The 17,633-nt window shown below is 47.6% G+C and overlaps 1 protein-coding gene and 1 non-coding gene across 2 annotated transcripts in view; one reads left to right on the top strand and one right to left on the bottom strand.

Moving 5' to 3' along the window:
- Window positions 1-13,163, top strand: part of KNTC1 (kinetochore associated 1) — a 51,207-nt gene extending 38,044 nt beyond the window's left edge. The window contains exons 48-63 of the mRNA XM_054594396.1: window positions 273-346; window positions 611-821; window positions 937-1,046; window positions 3,110-3,156; window positions 4,492-4,570; window positions 5,613-5,731; window positions 6,064-6,199; window positions 6,779-6,874; window positions 7,302-7,358; window positions 8,740-8,794; window positions 8,881-8,944; window positions 9,461-9,590; window positions 10,645-10,734; window positions 11,137-11,282; window positions 12,044-12,134; window positions 13,048-13,163. Of these exons, the coding sequence (XP_054450371.1) occupies window positions 273-346; window positions 611-821; window positions 937-1,046; window positions 3,110-3,156; window positions 4,492-4,570; window positions 5,613-5,731; window positions 6,064-6,199; window positions 6,779-6,874; window positions 7,302-7,358; window positions 8,740-8,794; window positions 8,881-8,944; window positions 9,461-9,590; window positions 10,645-10,734; window positions 11,137-11,282; window positions 12,044-12,134; window positions 13,048-13,068 (1,526 nt within the window). The 3' untranslated portion in view covers window positions 13,069-13,163. The remainder of the gene's footprint in view (window positions 1-272; window positions 347-610; window positions 822-936; window positions 1,047-3,109; window positions 3,157-4,491; window positions 4,571-5,612; window positions 5,732-6,063; window positions 6,200-6,778; window positions 6,875-7,301; window positions 7,359-8,739; window positions 8,795-8,880; window positions 8,945-9,460; window positions 9,591-10,644; window positions 10,735-11,136; window positions 11,283-12,043; window positions 12,135-13,047) is intronic.
- Window positions 13,164-16,943: 3,780 nt separating this feature from the next.
- Window positions 16,944-17,050, bottom strand: LOC129087522 (U6 spliceosomal RNA). Its single transcript, XR_008530908.1, has one exon. It is a non-coding gene; the product is annotated as a U6 spliceosomal RNA (small nuclear RNA).
- Between the last annotated feature and the right edge of the window lie 583 nt (window positions 17,051-17,633).

Here is a 17,633-nt window from a genome sequence, read left to right as displayed (position 1 = left end):
TGATCTTACCCCTTTGGGTTAAAATGTGTGCGTGCACACAGAGGAGACTTCTGGAGGGATGAATATAAGACTCTAGGGAGTCGATATAGAAGCTGAAGAAGGGGCCTCTAGATTTACTTTCTACTTTGTGTTTTTCTGTCCTGCTTCCCTTGTTCTTTACTGTAAGTATGCATTTTTATAATTTAAAAGAAAACAACTTTGCTACCCTGACTGAAATACATTGTCTTGAAAAGATTACGACTTCCTTCTAAATCTCTTCTCTATCTTTTTAGGCTCTTTCAAGATGTCCAGCTTGAAATTCTGCCTGTATTTAGCCGAGCGATGGCTGCAGAACATCCCGCCGAAGGTGTGTCCTGGCTGTGGGAGGGGAGGCTCCCCTTTCCTTTCCATTTCAAGTGGTTCGAGCGCGCTCACCGCCCCTCCGCCCCAGAGTTGGGCTTTTCCAGGCGTGTGCGGCCGGGCCTGGGGCGGAGCAGGGACTGAGGCCTTCGTGCAGGGTGCTTGATGGCATCCCTGAGGCAGGGCCCTCCCTGGCCTGGAAAAGGTGGGTCCTATGCTTCACTGGAGATTTTGAAAGCAAATGTTTCTTTTTGCTTGGGACTTTTTGAAGGACGAAGCACGTGACAAAGCCGAGGCTTTGCTGAAGAAGCTCCACGTTCAGTACCGGCGGTCCGGCACAGAGGCCGTGCTCATAGCGCACAAGCTGAACACGGCCGAGCACCTGCGAGACATCGGAAAGCCGGCTCATCTCATCGTCAGCCTGTACGAGCACCCGAGCATCAGTCAAAGAATCCAGGACCCCTCCGGCAGGGATTATCCCGGTGGGCGCCAGACCCCTTACCTTTTGTCCGAAGAGAACCGTCCTGTTGATTTCCGTCATCTCTCATTGAGAAGGTGGATTTTTCTGTTTTGAATTCTTTATCTTGTCTATCTTAGATATTCATGCAGCAGCTAAAGAAATAGCTGAAGTCAATGAAATTAATTTGGAGAAAGTTTGGGACATGTTGTTGGAAAAGTGGCTGTGCCCGTCCGCAAAGCCCGGCGAGGTAAGTCGGCTCTCACGAGCGCCCCTCCTGCCCGCCGCGCCAGGCGGACAGCCTCTGACGGGCCCGGGACCCTCTCAGAGGGGGCTTCTGTTCCCTGTGGCATCTTCCAGTATCTGCTCAGTTTTAAGGAAGTTGTTTACATTTTCTTTTTGCTTAAATATTGTTTTGCAACAATTTTACCCTTTAATTGGTGGTTCCAGATGAATACATATCTAAAAGAAACGGCCTCTTCTTACCCTCAGATTCATGGGATTCACTTTTTATTTTGAAGTAAGTTTAAACATACAGAGAAGTTGCGGTAGTGTAGAGGAACCCCTGTCTCTCCTTCACCCGGCTCTACGGTGTTGAACGTTTTGCCGCATTTGCTTCGTTACTCTCCCTATGATATTACATGTGTATATTCATAGAAGTTTTCTGAACCATTGGACAGTAAATTGCATATGTCTTGCCCCTTTCCCCCTTAATATTTAAGAGTAAATTTCCTAAGAACAAGGCTTTTCTCTTACTTAGCCACAGTATAACTATCAAAACCAGGTAATTTAATATTGACATAATATTGATACAGTACATAGACTTGAATCTGTAGTCCTTGCTACATTTAACTAATTGCCCTAATAATGTTCTTCATAGCAATTCATCCTGGGAATGAAGTTCAGGAGTACGCTCTGCTCTTATATGTCACCCGGCTAATCTCTAAATCTATTTAGAGCAGTCCATCACTTCCTGTCTTTCATGACCTTGACATTTTTAAGAGTATCATCCAGTTACTTTGTAAGCTGCCTCTCCATTTGGATTTGTATATTTTTTCATGATAAGATTTGAACTATGGATTTTTGGCCAGAAGACTACCTGAAGGGTACTGTGTCCTCCTCAGGATGTGCCATTTGGAGGCACAGATGTCTGTTTGCCCTAATAGGGGAGGTTAATTTAGATAACTTAGTAAAAATGTTGTCCATTTCTCTATTACATAGTTACTATGTTTCCCTTTGTAATTATTAGGGGAGATACTTTGAAACAATAGAATGTTTCTCTTCAAACTCCTCCCCCACCACATACATGCCCCCGATTTAACATCTACTGAGAATTCTTACTTGAACCTATTTTAACTCTGACGGACACTGATGTTTTTGAAGAGTGCAGGCTGGTTGGTTTGTACAATATTTCACTATGGGTTTGCTGATGTTTCTGATGATTATATTTGGGTTCTATATTCTTGGTAAGAATATTAAATAGGTGATGTGTTCTTTCCGTGTATCATAACAGCGGTACATAATGTCAGTACATAATGTCAATTTTTTAGAAATAATAGCATTAAATCTAAATTTTTGGAGTTTTCAGGCAGAACTTAATTGGAGATTCTGTAATTTCTCTGTCTGCCTAGGTTGATATCCCTGGAAAAAATCTGTAAGCAGATAGTGTAACTGACAGGACATTAGGTTTTTCATTAGTAGTTTTTATATCACTTGGCATTCAATTTCACAAGTATTTTTAAAGTATTTACCAGGAGCAAGATCTGTGCTTCAGTGAAAACGGAGGTATTAGAAGCACATCTAAGCCATTTAGAATTTGTGGTTGACACAGGAGCCAGAATGTTTTAACTTATAAATAAATTTGGAGAACTAAATTGCAAGTTCTCCCAGGCTGAGGCCAGGAACTTTGTACATAGCGCCTAAAGCATTGCTTTGTAAATTCCAATGAATGCATACTGAATTAATGAGCGACTCACTTAAAATTCATAGAGTCCTTTTCTTTTAAAAGTTACCAGGTGAGGGTGAGCTTCAGGAGGACTGGAATATTTATTTTGTTTGCTCAGGCAACCCACGTGCCTGGAATTGCCCCGGCACATAGTAAGTGCTCAGTAAATGTTATATTTGATGGCCGAAGGAATGTTAGTAAACCCATTTTCTAAGCAAAATTCTTACAGTAATGAATTGTACTGTAATTTCTTGTGTGTAAATATAATTTTTTGTATTGGATTTTTTTATCTAATACAGTTTTATAAGTTTATCTAGTTCAACAAATGTTATTGAGTTTTGACTTTTTTTTTTTTCATTTTTTCAAAGAACCCACCAGAAATATTTGAACTCCAAGAAGACGAAGCACTACGGAGGTACTCTTTCTTTATTTACGTTTGTCTATAGCCTGCTGCCCAGTAGGACTCTTACTAATCAATTTGTCAGAGGTTGGCGTTGAAAATGCTTTCTTGATATAACCCGGATTAGAGCCTGAGAAGAATCAATTCCTTGACATAAGGCTGTGATAGGGATAAGTATCTCCAGTGGAGTAAATACGAAGCAGCCAAGATTCAGAATCTCTGACCCTCCGTGAGCTCCTGTTAAAGTTGAGGGCCCCGAGAATGCCTTTAGCAGAGACTGCACTGCAAGCAAAGAGAGACTCTCTCGTTAGCCCAGACCTTGGCCCCAGACCCTTCTGTGTTCTCTCGCTCTGGTGAGTTGGGCTGGGTCAGACACGGGCCACCAGGATTTCTTTTCCCTTCCAGCCTAAGACTGAGACCGAAAAAGGCACACCGGTTTCATCCGATGTGCCAAATCTGATTGGCCGTGGCTTGTTCTCGTGAGAAGGCTGTGTCTGGGCCCCAATCCAACCCAGTGTGGCAGTCTGTTCCTGATGCTTGGCCTGGGCCCGGCAGAGGGAGCGGCGACCCGCATGCCCGTGCCTCCCCCTCCTGGTCTCGCCCAGAGTAGGGCAGGCCGCCCATCCAAGGCCCTGCCTCGGCCCTGGAGACCGGAGAGGGGGTGTGGGAAGACATACCCAGGGAAGGCTTTCTGCTGTTTGGACAGAGCTGGCCTCCCACCCCTCCGTGACCCCCTTTCCTGTGGGCTTCACCTTGTCCTTGCAGTCTTGGAAGGGCAGGGGCACCTTAGCTAAGCATGAGGCAGCTCCTGGAGCGTCTAACTGCATCAGCCACAAGGGAGGTCTTCAAGGGAAACAATTGGAGGAGGGGGGAGAAAACCCCAGAAAGGAAATCTCAGAGGGGGTTTTCCTTCCTGCCAATTTCATCACTTAGCCTCCTCCCACGGAAAGCCCCACCCCCACCCCCAGGGCACCTGCCCCACCTTGCTCTGCTCTGGAGGGAGCCTTTCAGCCCCGAGTCTGCAGGTTCACATGTGCCACCTATGATGTCCCGTGAACAAAAACAGCATTGTCCGTGCATAGCATCCAGTGTGCTCTGCAGCTGCGGTTTGTATTGGTTTCCTACAGAGAGAATTTACATGATCAAAGATTGGCTAGCCATTTTATAGATGAGAAGACTGCTGTATCTGTGATGGTCCTTAGAAAAAGGGGAAAGCAAACACGTCCTTGACCCATAACCCTTCAGGGCTATGTTTGGGGTGACTTTCTCTGTGGACAGTAACACAGGTCTGTTGTTTTAATAATCTGTCACTAAATTAAAATCTAAATGTGATTAAAAACCTCTTTTCAGAGTCCTGTATCTCCTCCTGTCTCGTCCAATTGATTACAGTTCAAGAATGCTGTTCATATTTGCAACGTCGGCTACCACTGTAAGTCCTGGAGCGGAGTCAGAACTCATGTCTGTGTCGCAGGTGGCGCTTCTTCCTGCGTGTTTACCGCGCTTGCTATCACTAACAGATGATTAAGACAATGCTCACTTATACACGTATTTAAAGTATATCTCCTCACTTTGTAATGTGCCAGCCCCATTCAGGGCTGGCTTCTGTGACAGACTGAGCGATGTGCCTGCCGACAGGTCCCACGGGCCACCTGTACTCACGGCATTCACATGCTGGCTACTCGGCATTCCTGATGGGAAGGCGCCAGACAGGAGCCTCCTCCCGGGCCTCAAGGCCCTGCGTGGCCGGGGTGCCCTGAACTTGAGCTGGACTCGGAGACCCCTTTTCCCCTCCCTGGAGGCCACGGCCTCTTTGCTTTCAGGCTTTTGCCTCTAGAAATACGCTGAGGCGGTAGGAACCCAGGGAGAGCAGGGAGGAGGAAGGAGGAAGAAAGCGGGGAAGCCCGAGAGGCTGAAGGGGAAACACCCCCCTTCCTCACGTATGTTAGCCTTTCTTTCCCTGAGAAATGGTGCTGCCGGAGGAGGGCTGGCCCACTTGCATGGCAAGTGCTTTCTTGGCAAACAGCGCCGCTGCTGCCCACGCCCTTCCCGTGCACCCAGAGCATCGGCGAGGACGCTGACCAGTGTGAGTGGGCACGAACTCTTATTAGCTCTCATTAACATATAATCAGGAGTTGAGGTTTAATAAAATTAATTTTTACTGCTTCAAGAACTCACGCAGAAGCCGCCATCAGGTGCGGGGCTCTGCGGACAAGGTGGCCGCTGCAGCCACCGGGTGTCGTGGCCTCGATGCGGCCGGCGGCTCTGTCGGGAGAAGGGAGTGGGCCAGCCCTCCCGGAGGAGCTCGAGGAACGCTCCTCGGGCTTCTGCGGGTCACGCGTTGCCAAGCACTGCCTGCCCCGAGCAGAGGCACAGTGTAACGCTTTGAAAAAGTGGCGGTGCTCGTGCCACCTGAGCGTTGACCAAGCACAACGCGTGCGCGTGCGACTCCCCCACCTTCTGTGGTTTTACAGACGCTGAACACGCACCAGTTAACGTTTGCCCACAGAACACGGGCTCTCCAGTGTCTTCTCTATTTGGCTGACAAGGAAACTATAGAATCTCTCTTTAAAAAGCCCATCGAAGAAGTGAAGTGAGTAGAATGTTTAAAGCTGTGTTGCAAGATGGACAGGTCGTTGCTGGGAGGTGGAACTGGGGAGGCCCCAGTTCGGGAGAGTGCGCCTGGGCAGCACGGCAGCGGGGCCTGTGTGGCCTTCGCGTCCTGGAGCCTCTTGTTCCCTTGTCCCTCTGAGACATTTAGAAACAGAATGTTTCCTTCATCTTTCTAATATTATATTCAATGAATATATTTAGAAGCCTAAAATAGGCATTTAAAAACAAACAGACCTAATTTATCTGTATGGTGGCCCTTAAGTGTAAATGTGGCTTGTGAGAATGTTTTCCCTAAATGCCTCTGTTTTCCAGGTCTTACTTGAAATGCATAACTTTTCTGGCATCATTTGAGACTCTGAATATCCCCATCACGTATGAATTATTTTGCAACAGCCCTAAAGAGGGAATGATTAAGGGTCTGTGGAAAAACCACAGCCACGAGGCCATGGTACGTATGCAGGGTCCCCAAGGGGAGGGGCGCGTCTCCCCTGCCCCCGCCACTGAGCGCTGGCCCAGAGGACAGAGGCAGAGAAGCCTTTCCCGCTTTCCTGTCCCGGCGGGTGACAGGGCACCTCGGGAGTCCCCTTCCCTTCCTTCCTTGAGGCCTAGGGCCGTCCCCATCAAGAAGCAAGAGCACGTTCATAATGCTTCCTTTGCGGACAAAAGAAGAGATGCCCTGTGTACCGAGGGGCAGCGTTTCACTGCCTCCTGCTGGTTGATGGGAATTCCGTCTCTGAGGCAGTTGGAGCCCAGGCTGGGGTGGGTACGGGCACAAGAGGCAAACTGTTATTAGAAAAAAGAGAGGGGAAAATCTGAGGGGATGTGTGTGAATTCATGAAAACAATTTTTTAAAGGATGCTCTTAATCTCTTTTTTTTTCCCTTCCATTAGAAAGGGGGCCTTCATTGGATTCAGACAATAGACACAGCTAGACTAGAAGCATATTTTGTGTTGAGCTGCCCCACCTTTTCCAGAGGTGGTTTGATTTTCTGGGGTCTTAAAGCAGTATGATTTTTTTCCTGCTTTAGGCGGTAAGACTGGTGACTGAGCTTTGTTTAGAATACAAGATCTATGACCTGCAGCTGTGGAATGGGCTCCTGCAAAAGCTCCTGGGCTTCCATATGGTGAGACTCAGTGCCCTGGACTGTTTGGGGGGAGGGGGAGTGTTTTTTCCTGTTCTGAGGAGCTTCCTTTTGAGCCTGCAGTATGGGTTAAAGCTTTGGCCCAGCGTCTCCGACATCTTGCGCTGATCCATGTTACTGAACAGGTGCCCGCTGAGAACACTCTCACTGGGCTCAGGCCAAACTCAAAGAGCTTGGTGTTAAGTCAGAGAAATTGCGGAGTCAAAAATGATGTAAATGTCACAGGAAACAAATGGACGTTTCCCTGGCCTCCTTTGATATTTGTGAATTTGTAAGTGGACTGCTCCGGCGGTTCTCAGGGGAGATAAATTTGACCGATAGTCTTTTTGCAAGAATTTGATTGTTCACGTGGAAATTTTCTGTTCTGGTGATCTTTGGAATGTTTTTCTTTTCTTTTTTTTTCCCACAGATTCCTTATCTAAGGAAAGTCTTAACAGCCATTTCTAGTATCCATTCTTTATGGCAGGTATGTAGTTTCTGGGGGTTGTATTTTAAGTGAGTTTGATAGAATGTTACCTTAGGCGCACTGGCCGTGTGGCTGCTGGGCGTGCCAGTGAGTGACCGGCTCCGGAGGGGGAGCAGGTCCAGTCGGCAAAAGGCGGGTGTCCCGGGCGAGCAGTGCCACCTCCCCAAGGCAGCGCCCTCCCCAGCTCTGCGGGCCTCGTGTGGCCCGTCCTCATTCCCTCACCGTCTCCCGGGTTTGTCACAGCAAACCTACCTGAACGGCACCTGCCGTGGCCCCTCCTGGGCTGGGAAGGTCTTTAAAGCCCGAGAGCACGCCTCCCTCGTCTCCGACGTGCCCTCACTGTTGTGTAGAAATGCGTAACGTATTGGTGGCGTGTCAGCGCATAGAGAGCGATCTCACTTTTTAAAAATTAAGAGATAGTTCACATTTAAAATTTACCCTTGTAAAATGGACAATTCAGTTGTTTTTAGATATTCACAAAGCTTTGCAACCATCACTACCATCTAAGTCTAGAACATTTTCCTCACCCCCAAAAAACTCTGCGTGCGCCAGCGCTCACTGCTCACCCCTCCCCGCTGCCGCCCGGCAGGCGCTCGTTCACCTCCCGTCTCTGTGGGTCTCTATGGTACGTGGCCGTTTGCGCCTGTTCTTTCATTTCCTCTGATGTTTTCAAGGTTCATCCACATTATTCAGTGTGTTCAGTGCTTCATTCTTGTTGCTGCTGAACAGTGTTCTGTTGTGCGGCTATACCACGTTTTCTTTATCCATTCATCAGTTGACAGACATTTGAATTACTTCTGGTTTTTGTTACTATGAATGAGGCTGCTGTGAACGTTAGAGTACAGTACGTGTGTATGTGTTTTTGTTTGACTGTATACCTAGGAGTGGAATTGTAGGGTCTTATAATAACTCTGTGTTTGGCTTTTTGCAGTAGCTCTTTATTTTTAAATCTTAATTATTGTCCATAGTGAGGAGTAAAGTGTGCCATACCTTAGTTCGCCGCCGTCCTACTGATGGAAGTTTGTGTTCTTTCCTGATTCACTGGCAGCGTCTCCCTTGCCTCCTCGCCCCCTTCCTGTGGCCCGAGCACAGTCTCTGCCGTTGGAGACCTGGCACAAGTCTTGTTTCCCGAGGTGGCTGCTGACACTTTTCCCCAAGTAAAACAGTAATGAACTAGCAGGGATTATATATAATAATATCCTGAAATACACAGTTATGAAGAAAACTACCCTAGAATCTAATCACCTCAAGCACAGAGATATCCGTTTGTGGCCCTGGTTTTAGCTTCTAGCATAGGAGCTTCACGTGTATGGTTTGTGACTGTAAAATACGGAGTTTGCGGTGCCCCCGGCCTGAGCTCTGCAATGCGCTTTCTCCACAGGTTCCCTACTTCAGCAAGGCCTGGCAGCGAGTGGTGCAGATGCCGCTCCTTGCAGGTATTGTCACCCCCTCCCCGCGACAGGGACAGTAGCATCTCACACTGCATCTGTGTGTATACATTTTTGTTGTTTTTTATTTTCAGCCTCTTGTCCTTTAAGCCCCAGCCAGTTATCAGATTGTTGTGAGAGTCTCATCGCTATTCTAGAGTAAGTGAAATATTTGTTTTCCTACCAAAAAATTCCAATGTATTGCTTATAAAATTCCTTTCTAATAACACCTCAGGAGTAATTCCTTTTTCTTGGGAAGGTAAGGATACCACTTGTCTTTAAAATAAAATAGCTGTTACTTTTACCCTGTCTACTTTCTGTGCATGGCACAACCTGTGCCCTGATATTCAGCTGGTCCCCAGGTTCGTGTGAGTTGTGGGCACTCGCTTTGGCTGCCCGCGTGATACCGGGTTGTCCCGTGGATCTTGAGTCTCCTGAGGACTTGTGTTTAGGCACGTGGAGGCTCCCAGACGTGACTCTGTGGTGGCCGCAGGTCTGGGCCTTTGCCCCGGGCAGGGCGCCGTGAAAGGAGGTGCTCGTTGCTAAGCACATGCAGCACACCAGCCCTTTAACAGCTGAAGCTCTTGAAAGCATCAGCAGGCGACGGCGGCGGGAAACTAGAAACGAGTGGCTCTGACAGTGTCACTGGTGACTAATTAATGTTCCCCCTGGAAGGTGCCCGGTTTCAGGTGACCTGGACATGGTTGGCGTTGCCCGGCAGTACGTCCAGCTAGAGCTTCCGGCGTTTGCCTTGGCCTGTCTCATGCTCATGCCCCACTCGGAAAAAAGACGCCAGCAGATCAAGGTATCTTGGGAATTACCCCTCTGGGGCTGCCGCCGGCGCGAAGGCCTGCCCTTGTGTGTGCCCTGCAGGAGGTTGCATTGTCTTTTCGCCACACCTGGAACACGGGGCACAAGGGGCGGTTGGGGCAGGGAGCCGTGTGTCTCACTCGCCCGGCACAGCGGCGCTGTGGACAGGCCAGGGGAGCTGGAGGGCGTCGGCCCCAGGCGGGGGCGAGGGCAGGGGGCAGGGGGCCGGGGAGCAGAGAGCAAAAACGGACTAGACGGAGAGGAGGAGGAGGGCGACAGCCTCGCTCGGGGGTCGGAGTGGGGATCGGAGAGGGGACGGTCGGGGTGCGTGTGTGGGCACCAGAAAGGCAGCCCCAGCCGTGGTGAGGACAGAGCTTTAAAGTGACGCTCATTCCCTCTGTGATACACAACAAATAGGACAAAGCATTTGGAAATGTTTTGCAGCTCTTTCCCCAAAGGTAGATAAGCCAGTAGGCAGAGAGCTGTATAAATGAACACACATTTTTATTTGTCATTTGTTCCAGTCATTTCATTTTTTGCAAAGCCATCTGTGCTTATCTTTGACTTTGTTCTTTTTTGGCTATTCATAAACTCATCCATTGCTGCTTTTCAAAGTTTAGTATTTAAATAGATTCCTTTTGGCACTTAGAATGACAAAATGCTTGTTAAAGAGCTCTTGCTGTTGGAATGGGTTTTTGTAAAATGCTTCTTTCCTTATTTCAATAACTTTTTGTTAAAAGAAGTATTTTTTTCCTATAATGGAAATTTGTTAAGATATTTTAAATTTAAAAATGAAAACCTGCCCTGGCTGGGTCGTTCAGTTGGCTAGAATGTCATCCCAATACGCCAAGGTTTGCGTTCAGTCCCCAGTCAGGGCACCTACAAGAATCAACCGATGATGCATAACTAAATGGAACAAAAAAAATCGCTCTCCCCGCCCCGCAACCTCTCTAAATTCAATTTTAAAAAAAGAAACAGAAAACCTCACAGATTTGACAGAAATTGTAGTAATTATACTTTTTCATTATGTTTTGATTTTTTTTCTCTAGAACTTTCTGAGCTCGTGCGATCCTCAGATCATTTTACAGCAATTAGAAGAGCATATGAATACTGGCCAGTTGGCAGGATTTTCACATCAAGTAAGAAAATTTCATCTCCTTTTTGCTATGAAAAATTAGATATTAAAAGGTGATCATTTTCCCCAAACCAAGATAAAGCAGAAAATTACCATCTCCGTCTGTTTGTTAATATATACAATTATTTTGCTGTTTTTAAAACCTCTAAATTATTTTAAAAGCAGGCACCCTGGCTGTCTCATTTATTGCTATTCTCTTTAACTGTTCCAAAATGCTTAACAACCATTACTTTTTACCAATTCACTGTAGAAAGCACTGAAATGGGCCAAGGCAGCCCGCCCCTCAGAAAGGAGGCTTAGTTACAGCGTGATGAGGATCTAACTCCAGATTGTCATGAATGTTCTGGTATTGAATAGGACTTGGCACTTAACACATTTTAATATGATGATACCTGTCATTCTATAGATTCGAACTCTGATTCTGAATAATATCATAAATAAGAAGGAGTTTGGGATTTTGGCAAAGACAAAATACTTTCAAGCATTGAAACTACACACGATGAATACCAACAACATCTCTGACCTAGTAAACTATTTGGCAAATGAATTAAGGTAAGTGAATTTTTAAAAAAACAAACTAAAAAAAAAACAGAACTTGCTATAGAATTTCCTTAAAATTTATCTTTATTTTGGAGGAAAATGCCAAAACAATTATAGAGCTATTGGGTGTAATTAAAGGCTCCGGGCGTTATGCCCTGGCACCGCCGCAGAGGCTATTTGTCTCTGAGCCCAACCCCTGGGAATGTGAACTCGAAGTGGGATGACTGTCCAGGCCGTCTGGGCCCCGAGACCGGCGTCTCACCAGTCTGCTCTAACCCTGCGTCAGGGCTCTATTTCTTAGCATTTGCTCAAAGAAATGATAGCTTTATGTAGCATAATTTTTGCAAGTTTGGCCACCTAATTTTCCAGCACCCACAAGCTGGGAAACAGCAAGGTTCTTGGGGCGCGGCGGGGGGCAGGTTCAGAAAGTAACGAGGAGAGGGAAGCCGCAGGGGGCCCTGGAGAAAGGGGGGTCGGGCAGCCTGGGGCCTGTCCCCGCCTGCCCGTGCTGCCCGCCGGGCCGCGGTCCTCTCCGTCACCATCCCTGGACGGCCTCCTTTTGCTTATTGCTGCGACCACCGTGGTTACGTGTTGTCATTTGTGAACAAGCTGTTCTTTTTTGAGTTGTGATCCATATATAACAAGCTGCACGTATTGCGAGTACGCGACCGGATCAATTTGTCTACACCTGTGATACTGTCAGCACAGTCGAGACCACGCACAGTTGTCACCCCAAGTTCCTCAGGCCCTTCTCTCTCTCTCTGATGCCCCAGTTTAGACGAAGCCTCTGTCCTCGTAACCGAATACTCCAAGCGCCGTGGAGACCCTGTGCCGGCTGGCGCCGCCCCCTGTGAGATCCTGAAGGTGAGGCGGCCCCAGTTGCCCTGGCTCTGGCCTGACACCACTTCCACTCCCAGGGTCTCAGAACTGAGCCTGCTTGTCCTGGAGAGCAGTGTGTTTCTGCGTGTGTTTCACTTTTTGGATAGGATAGCAGTGCCGGGCCGCGGCCTCCTCCTAGCCCCGCGCCCACTGTGGCCCTCGCGTCCGGCCCAGCCCCTCAGGCACTTCGCGCCTTCCGGTTCCTCCAAGGCCTTGTTTTCCATGCTGACTCGGAGCGAAGCACTGCGTTTCAAAAGGCGTCAGTAGCTGTTGTGCTTGAGTGTTGAGTGCTTTTACATCTCCTTTTTTAAGTTACTGAAGACATAACTGTTCACTATGGAGAGAAGAGAAATTTGTAACAGCAAAAAAACCGAAAATCCTAATCTCTTGAAATCTCACCACCCAGACATAGTGTCGCTGTTAGCATTTGGGTGTATATCCTTCCAAATGTTGTCCTGTGTAAAATAGGCATATAAATTACTTTTGCTCCTATTTTGAATTTAAGTGTAAGGTAAATATTTTTACTTTGACCATAGATCAGTAGCTTTAGTAACTAAGTATTGTGGGGGTTTTTTCCTCCTTTGGTCAAAAATAGACATTAAAATAAGCCTACATTTCATTAACTTTCATTAATAACTTCCAGTGTGCACTTCCAGTCTGTTGTGCCCAGTGACATAAAATTACTGTTTTTCAAAAAGGGAGAATATTGATTCAGGTGATAAATTTGTGACCCTTAAAATTATGTTTTTCTCTAGTCATATTCATCTAAAATACTGAAGATGTTATGTGTAGATTTTTAGCAATAGAGTTGCTTAAAGTTCTATAGTTTACCTGAGCATTTTCTATTTAAAAAAGCTACATGACACTCATAAAAATACTTGTGTTTTTTTCCATTTAGATGTTTCTTAATGGATCATAGCAAATCGTCAAGCCTTTTTTCAGGAAGAACGAAGTTGGGAGCTTGCTATTAACGGACCATATTTATTGCAGTTTTAAAATTGTGCAATCTATGTGTTATAGCTATTGTCAAATATTACCTGACAAGTAGTAACTAAGACATTTGGTTGTCCCATTAAAAACTCGTATCCTGCATTAATTTTTGCTAGTTATTTGTGTAACTTACAGAGGCTATCAGTTTTTGTACCATATATGAAGAAAACAAAACGCAAAAATATTTTGCTTCCCAGAAGAAAGGCAGCCGCTTACAGCCTATTTCTTCCACATATAAAAATAAGAATATCAGTCTTTTTAGTATTATTCTAGTAAACGTGTGTATGATTTTTTGCTGTCGAGTGTGTCAGTCAGTGGCCAGCCAGAGAAAACGGAAAGCACTCTAGATAATTCAAGTGGAGGTGGATGGAATACCAGGAATCCAAAGGTGTTAAAAGAACAGAAGGCAAGAGGGAGATTCAGGGCGGGGGGCGGGGGGGGTGGCGGCGCTCGGGAGGCAAACAGGGGCCAGGGCTATGTGTCTAAGATCAGGGAGCTGCCCCACCGCCCCAGGGCTGGAGCCCGGAGCCCCTGTTGGCTGCAGAGCCCCGAGGCTGGGCCTGCCGCCTCGCCAGCATGCCCCCCACCCCGCTGCCCGGAGCCACCCTCCTCCGAGCGACCAGCAAAAGAGAAAAGTAGCTCTTTGCTTTCTCCAACATCTGATTCTCGGCCAGCGCCAAGGAATGACAGAGCCGAGCAGAAGCCCCCAGCCGGGAGTCTGGGCCAGGCACGGGCCGCAGGCCGGCCTGGGAGGGCGCAGTGGCGCCGAAAGCCGGCGGCCGCTCCGGGCCCAGAAAACGGTGGGCGCCCTTCCCCCGCCCGCCCAATCTGCTGCTGTGCTTGTGAAAAACTTGGTGGTACTAGAATTAGTTTGCCTTTGTTGGCCAGCTGAGAAAATATCATTTCTGTGCTAACATTGTATTTAAAACATGGGTTTTGGAATAAAATAAGTCTGGATTTGAATTCTGGTTCCATCCCATAGGAGCTCTGTGATCCTGGGCAAGCTACAGAAGTTCTCAAGCCCAAATTCCCCCATTTGTAAAGCCTCCTAGTTGCTGGAGATTTAAATGGTCATTGACTTACTGTCTTCCGGACATTTATATAGACTACACCAGTATTTTCCACAAAGCTCCTCCCATGTTTGCAATTATTTCCTTAAGATTCATACATTAATATATATTAGGAACAGATTTACCAGACCAAAGGGAATGAAGAACATTTTATTTATTTGTTTATTTCTGGAGAAAGGGCAAGGGAGGGAGAAAGGGAGAGAAACACAGATTTGAAAGAGAAACATCAGTTGCCTCTCATACTCCCCTGGCAGGGGACCGAACCTGCCACCCAGACATGTGCCCTGACCGGGAATCGAATCAGCGACCTTTCATTTTGTGGGCTGATGCCCAACCCACTGGGCCACACCGGTCAGGCCATGAAGAACATTTTTACGGCCCTGGATGCAAATGGCCGTTCCTGCCACAGACGAAGGTCTGTGCCACTGCATCCTCACTAATGCTGAGCGACCTTCTCAAAACTTCTCTGCTAATTCCATATGTGAAAATGGCATCTCCTTAGGCTGTGTTCCTTTGACGTTCGCATGATTAAACCTTAAGAAAACTAACCATAAGGCTGACTGTGCACACAGAGCCTGTGATCGTCATCTCGGGCATAAGCGTGCAAGGAGTGGAAGGGTCAAGGGGTGGCAGTAGAACGTAACAAATGGAAGCGCGTCGGCCGAGTGGGAGGGACTCCGCCAAAGACGGAGCCCTTCCGCAGGGTGAGCACCGGCGTCCCTGCGCAGCGCAAGGCTCTGACAGTGGAGGGGTCGCTTCGGGCACACCCGAGAAGTGATTTTTTGAAACAAATACATTTGAATTTAAGAGACAGTTATTGGACATTCAAATATGCAACTAGACAGGCTTCTTGTTAGATTTATTTTTTATTAGCCCTTGATCATTTTCTTCAATTCCACTCTTGTCTCCCTACTGTTGCTTAAATATATTCTTCAATCATAAGCCGAATAGTCTCCACAGCTGACCTCACGCCTTTCATCAGCCCCCCTTTCACTCAGCATGAGACCCAAGTGGCCAAGCGAGACCCGCTGGCCCCTTTGTTCAGATTAGAACCCGGGGTGCGCCCTGGGAGGACGAATTATCAAAAGCCTCCCCTATCGGCGGACCTGCAAAAGGACCCCCTGTGAGCGGTCCCACCCTTAGAAAGCACTGTGTTTAAACGGTGCATCTGCCACGGCTGCAGGCTCCCTGCGCGTTCGGGTGTCTCCTCCCAGCGCCCCCTACTCTGACCAGCCTTCCTCACCCGGCCCAGCTGCAGGCGCCTCGCTGCCATCCCCGGGACCAGCTGTGACACGGACAGGGACTTCCTTCACAACACCAACCCAGGTGGCCTTTGTTGGCTTATTTATCAGTTGTCTCACTCATTTTGCCGTGGTCCCTAGCACTGTGCCTCACATAGTAGACTCAACGAACAGGTGTGAGCCAGGTGGATCCTGATCACCCACGATCAGGGGAGAGCTTTCTCCTCGCGTGTTTCATCATCCGTGAGCAAATGACAGCCCCTCCTTACACCAAGAAGAACAGGGAAGTCAGCAACGCCTAAATGAGAACGGCACCATATTTAGTTTCTATGACTCATGCGCCTCCTCTCAGAGTCTCTTGCATCGAGAGGTGGCCGAATTTCCGCTTGACTATTGGAGGAGAGAGTTTTATTAGTCGGGTGATCTCCTTCCACGTCCTACAGGTGGAAAAGCTGACAAGATGTGGGATATCTGGCCTTCGTGCTGTGTCTCCGGGCCCCAGAGTTGCGAGCTCTGCTTATGGTAAACACGTTGGCTCCCTCCCCTGGGTGGTTTTTGACACTAGTTCTCGGGCAAGAGAATAGGACAAATTAACGCTGGTGATCACATCTGTTGGAGGGCAGTGGCCAAGTAAACATACAGACGAACTTGGCATAACCAACAGGTTCTTTTCTGGTGAATGCCAGTGTTGCAGGTGCGATAGAGCAGTGGTTACTTTTTACAGGGTTATACGGCTATCTGATAATAATCCTCATCAGAGTATAGAACATTCTAGGACCCCAGAGGACTACCTCGTGTCCCTTCCCAGAGCACCCTCTGTCCAAAGGCGACCACTGCGATGACCTGGATCCTCAGAGATTCTTCTGTTCTCCGTGGTTTTTAACATTCTATAAATGGACTGATCTAGAGTTTGAATTCATTATTCAACATGAAAAGATTCGTCCATGTCATGTGCTGTAGCAGTGGTAACAGTTCATTCTTTTCCATCGTCGTGAGCGTTAGAAACCCTCCCCGTCAAAGCTTGTCTGAAAGAAAGGGTTTTCTGAGCCGTCCACTGGCCAGACAAGGACCGGGTCCTGGCGCACACAGCCCGGAGCACCAGCAGCTGGGCCGGATGCCGGAGGCGGAGGACCCATCGTCCTGGAGCTGAGGGGTTCTTTTAAAGATGTAAGTTGTTTTGAAAGAAATTACACTGGCTGTAGATACCGGGAGGCAGAAAAGGTGACGCAGGGGCTGTTATGAAAAATATTGCCGTATACGATGGCTTTTTAACCACCCTGCTACTTTCGGGGGGTTTTTATTAACTTTTTTTTCCAATGTGTCCACAGACTTAGTCAAAAGACATCAGGATTCTACAATCAAGTTTTTCTACTCCTTGCCTTGTCTCCTGGGAGCAGTTCTTAGCACAAACCATGCCGTCTCACGTCTTTGTCCTTGGTGCCTAATTGCCTAGTTAACCCCGATTCATTCTCTTCTCTTTTTAAATTGTTATTCAAAAATACGGAAGCTTCACGAATATGCATGTCGCCCTTGCGCAGGAGCCATGCTAACCGGCTCTGTATTGTTCCGATTTTGGCACATGTGCTGCCAAAGCAAGCACCCTACTCACTATTATAAATCTCGGTATCCAAGTTCCTTGGATTCCTTAATACAAACGTGCACATGCGTACGAAGCATTAGGTTAGTCCTTGAATCCAGAGAGATAATGGGATGGACCAGGAGGAACTGCGTTTATCACAACACCAACATCGTGGACTCATGTTTCCCCCCAATGTTGGACAAAGCTGGCGCCATTTGCCCAGCAGGCCCACGACCCTGTTAGGCAGGATTGCCATTTTACTCTTCTGAGTTTATGCCCCCGGTACGTGAAGAGCAAGAACAGAACGTGACTAAACACCCCCCACGCATGTAGGCAAAAGCTAACATTGGAACAAACTGCCACTTATACAAAACCACCCAAAACCTCCTGTGTTGCAGGGTCCCCAACAGCCCAGCAGCCACACAACAGCAACCCTCCTACCCTTTCACAATCCCGTGAAAACTCAAAACCCCTACACCTTGCGCCTGGTGTCTCTCCCCACACCTAAGCCCCTTTCCTCCCTTGGAAATGAATAAACTTTGTTCTCTGCATTTTCTTCTCTTTGTGGATTCTTTCACAGCCCACGTCACCTCTAACATTCTTT

Source organism: Pteronotus mesoamericanus, unplaced genomic scaffold, assembly GCF_021234165.1.
Source record: "Pteronotus mesoamericanus isolate MK-2021 breed Mesoamerican mustached bat unplaced genomic scaffold, CSHL_Meso_final scaffold_507, whole genome shotgun sequence".
In the NCBI taxonomy this organism is placed as follows: Eukaryota; Metazoa; Chordata; class Mammalia; order Chiroptera; family Mormoopidae; genus Pteronotus; species Pteronotus mesoamericanus.
The sequence above is the reverse complement of the archived record's forward strand: the minus strand, read 5'-3'. Positions and strand labels throughout refer to the sequence as shown.